The sequence below is a fragment of the Aplysia californica genome, unplaced genomic scaffold (genome assembly GCF_000002075.1).
Source record: "Aplysia californica isolate F4 #8 unplaced genomic scaffold, AplCal3.0 scaffold00158, whole genome shotgun sequence".
In the NCBI taxonomy this organism is placed as follows: Eukaryota; Metazoa; Mollusca; class Gastropoda; order Aplysiida; family Aplysiidae; genus Aplysia; species Aplysia californica.
In genome coordinates, this window is record NW_004797428.1 from 1,252,690 (window position 1) to 1,254,769 (window position 2,080).

At 45.9% G+C, this 2,080-nt stretch overlaps 1 protein-coding gene across 1 annotated transcript in view; it reads right to left on the reverse strand.

Moving 5' to 3' along the window:
• The window catches only part of LOC101847336 (nuclear pore complex protein Nup214), a gene marked incomplete in the record, with an annotated part of 78,699 nt that overhangs the window by 11,991 nt on the left and 64,628 nt on the right, over positions 1–2,080 (reverse strand). The window contains 1 exon segment of the mRNA XM_013082099.2: positions 1,163–1,620. Within this exon segment, the coding sequence (XP_012937553.1) occupies positions 1,163–1,620 (458 nt within the window).

Consider the following 2,080-nt stretch of genomic DNA (forward strand, 5'->3'; position numbering starts at 1 on the left):
GGAGGGACAAAAAAGTATTCCGTTAAAGATTGTAGTACAACCATTTAGTCACAGTACTAGGGTTAAACTCTTGTGTCATGGTTTGGTTATAGTAATAGGTATAAACTGTGGTATGACATGTTTTTGGCTCTGGGGGAAAAAAAACAAAAGAGAATTCTGTTAAAGACTACTGTACAACCATTTGTGAGGCATGCAGACAAAATGAATTACTTCTGACAATCAATAAGTGGAGACATTGGCCAAAATCGACATCAGGGTCAAATTTGTAGATTTTCTAGTGATGCTATATTCTTTAATTATAACATGCCTTTCATTATTTCATACTTATAAATTAATTATTAAAATTGTAAAAACTTCACCTATAAGTGCGATGTATCCATTTCCATAAGGCTCGAATCCGAGAAGTAACTCATTTTGTCAGAATGCTTCACATTTCGTCACTGTTCTAGGGTTAAACTCTCGTATCATGGTTTGGTTATACATGTAGCACCCGGTATAAACTCTTGAGTTAAGGCTTGGTTATAGAACTAGCTATAAACTCTTGTATTTTGTACTCTGGTATGGTTATAGTACCAAATATAAAATGCTGTATTATGATGGGGGGGGGGGTTTGGAAAGTGTTTACGTCACTCGCAACTGCATACAGTCATATGAGCGTGCAGGACACAGTATACATTTTCATTTGGTGGGAAATTTCCAATTTCGAATCCGGGTAACGACAGAAAAATCTTCTCTAAAATTGTCTCCTTTCCTGCTCTCTAGCAAAGTTCAGTCGTCTGCTTTCGTCTCCACTTTCTGCTCCCACCTTCTCACCTCCTTGGCTCCCTCCTCTGGGCTCCTGACTCTTTCTGCAGCTTTCTACTGCTACTCCTTGGCTCCTTCTTACTGCTGTCCTTCAGCCACACCCCTGATCTTCTGGTAGGAAAGATCTACACCTAGCCTTCTCGGACAAGGGCAAAAAATCTCGGAGGTCCCGTGTGCAAGTTGCACTCGTCAATGATCCGTTGATGGTTTAAAAATCGATAAGAGTAGGCTTCGGCCGCCGCCTGAGCAAAATTCAAAATGTTCTAATACCAAAAATGTTTAATGTGTCACGCGCGCTCATATGACCGTATGTAGTTGCGAGCGCAGAAAAACGCTTACCAAAAAAACCCCCACTCACCTCAGCAGACGACACAGGGGCATCCGTTGTGCCGCTTCCCGCGCTGGACGCTGAACCAGTCTGGCCAGAGGACAAGGTCGTCCCCACAACAGAGTCAGAACTCTCAGTCGCTTTCCCCGTCTCGGCCGTGCTAGTCGTCGATGATGGAGCATCCCGAGGGGATTTCTGGGCCGCTGCTGTCGCCGTGAAACTAAACGAGGAGGTGGAAGGATTGTCTCCCCCTGCCCCTGTGTCAACGACGGACTGTTGCTGCGCTCCAGAGGTGGTCGAGGGAGGGGTTGTAGCGGCCGACGCCCCGAATGGGAAGGTAGCTGCGGTGGATGCACTGGACGACGGGATGAGGCTGAAGCCAAACTTGCCACCGGGCGGGGAGACAGACTTGCCGCCAAACATGCTGGGCCCCGACTCGCCAGGAGAGCTGGAGGCGGCGAACGGACTCCCCCCAGAAGATTTCTTCCCTGGAATAGACATTGTTGCATTTGTGAGGGAGGAGTTTGGTTTTACACTCGAAATCGTCTCTAGTTTAGTTTTAGTAGAGATTTTACGGCACTCGCAACTGCACAAAAGGTCATATGAGCGCCAGAAGATTAGAGGTGTTACAAGAGAGTAACAAACATTTAAAAAAAGGGGAGATAAGGACGATAGATCTTTGACAGGAAAGAAGAAGCAAACCACACCAGAGCACCCGCCAACCACCCACAAATCGTCTCTAAGATGGCCACTAACTGTCCGAGAGAAAAAAAAATGTCCGTCTTACACTGCGTCATTATAATGCAAAACACATGCAAGGTTGTAAATGGGAAGTGGCCGTTTGTACATGGGATTGTCTTATACAGAGGGCCGTTTGTACATGGGATTGTCTTATACAGAGGGCCGTTTGTACATGGGATTGTCTTATACAGAGGGCCGTTTGTACAT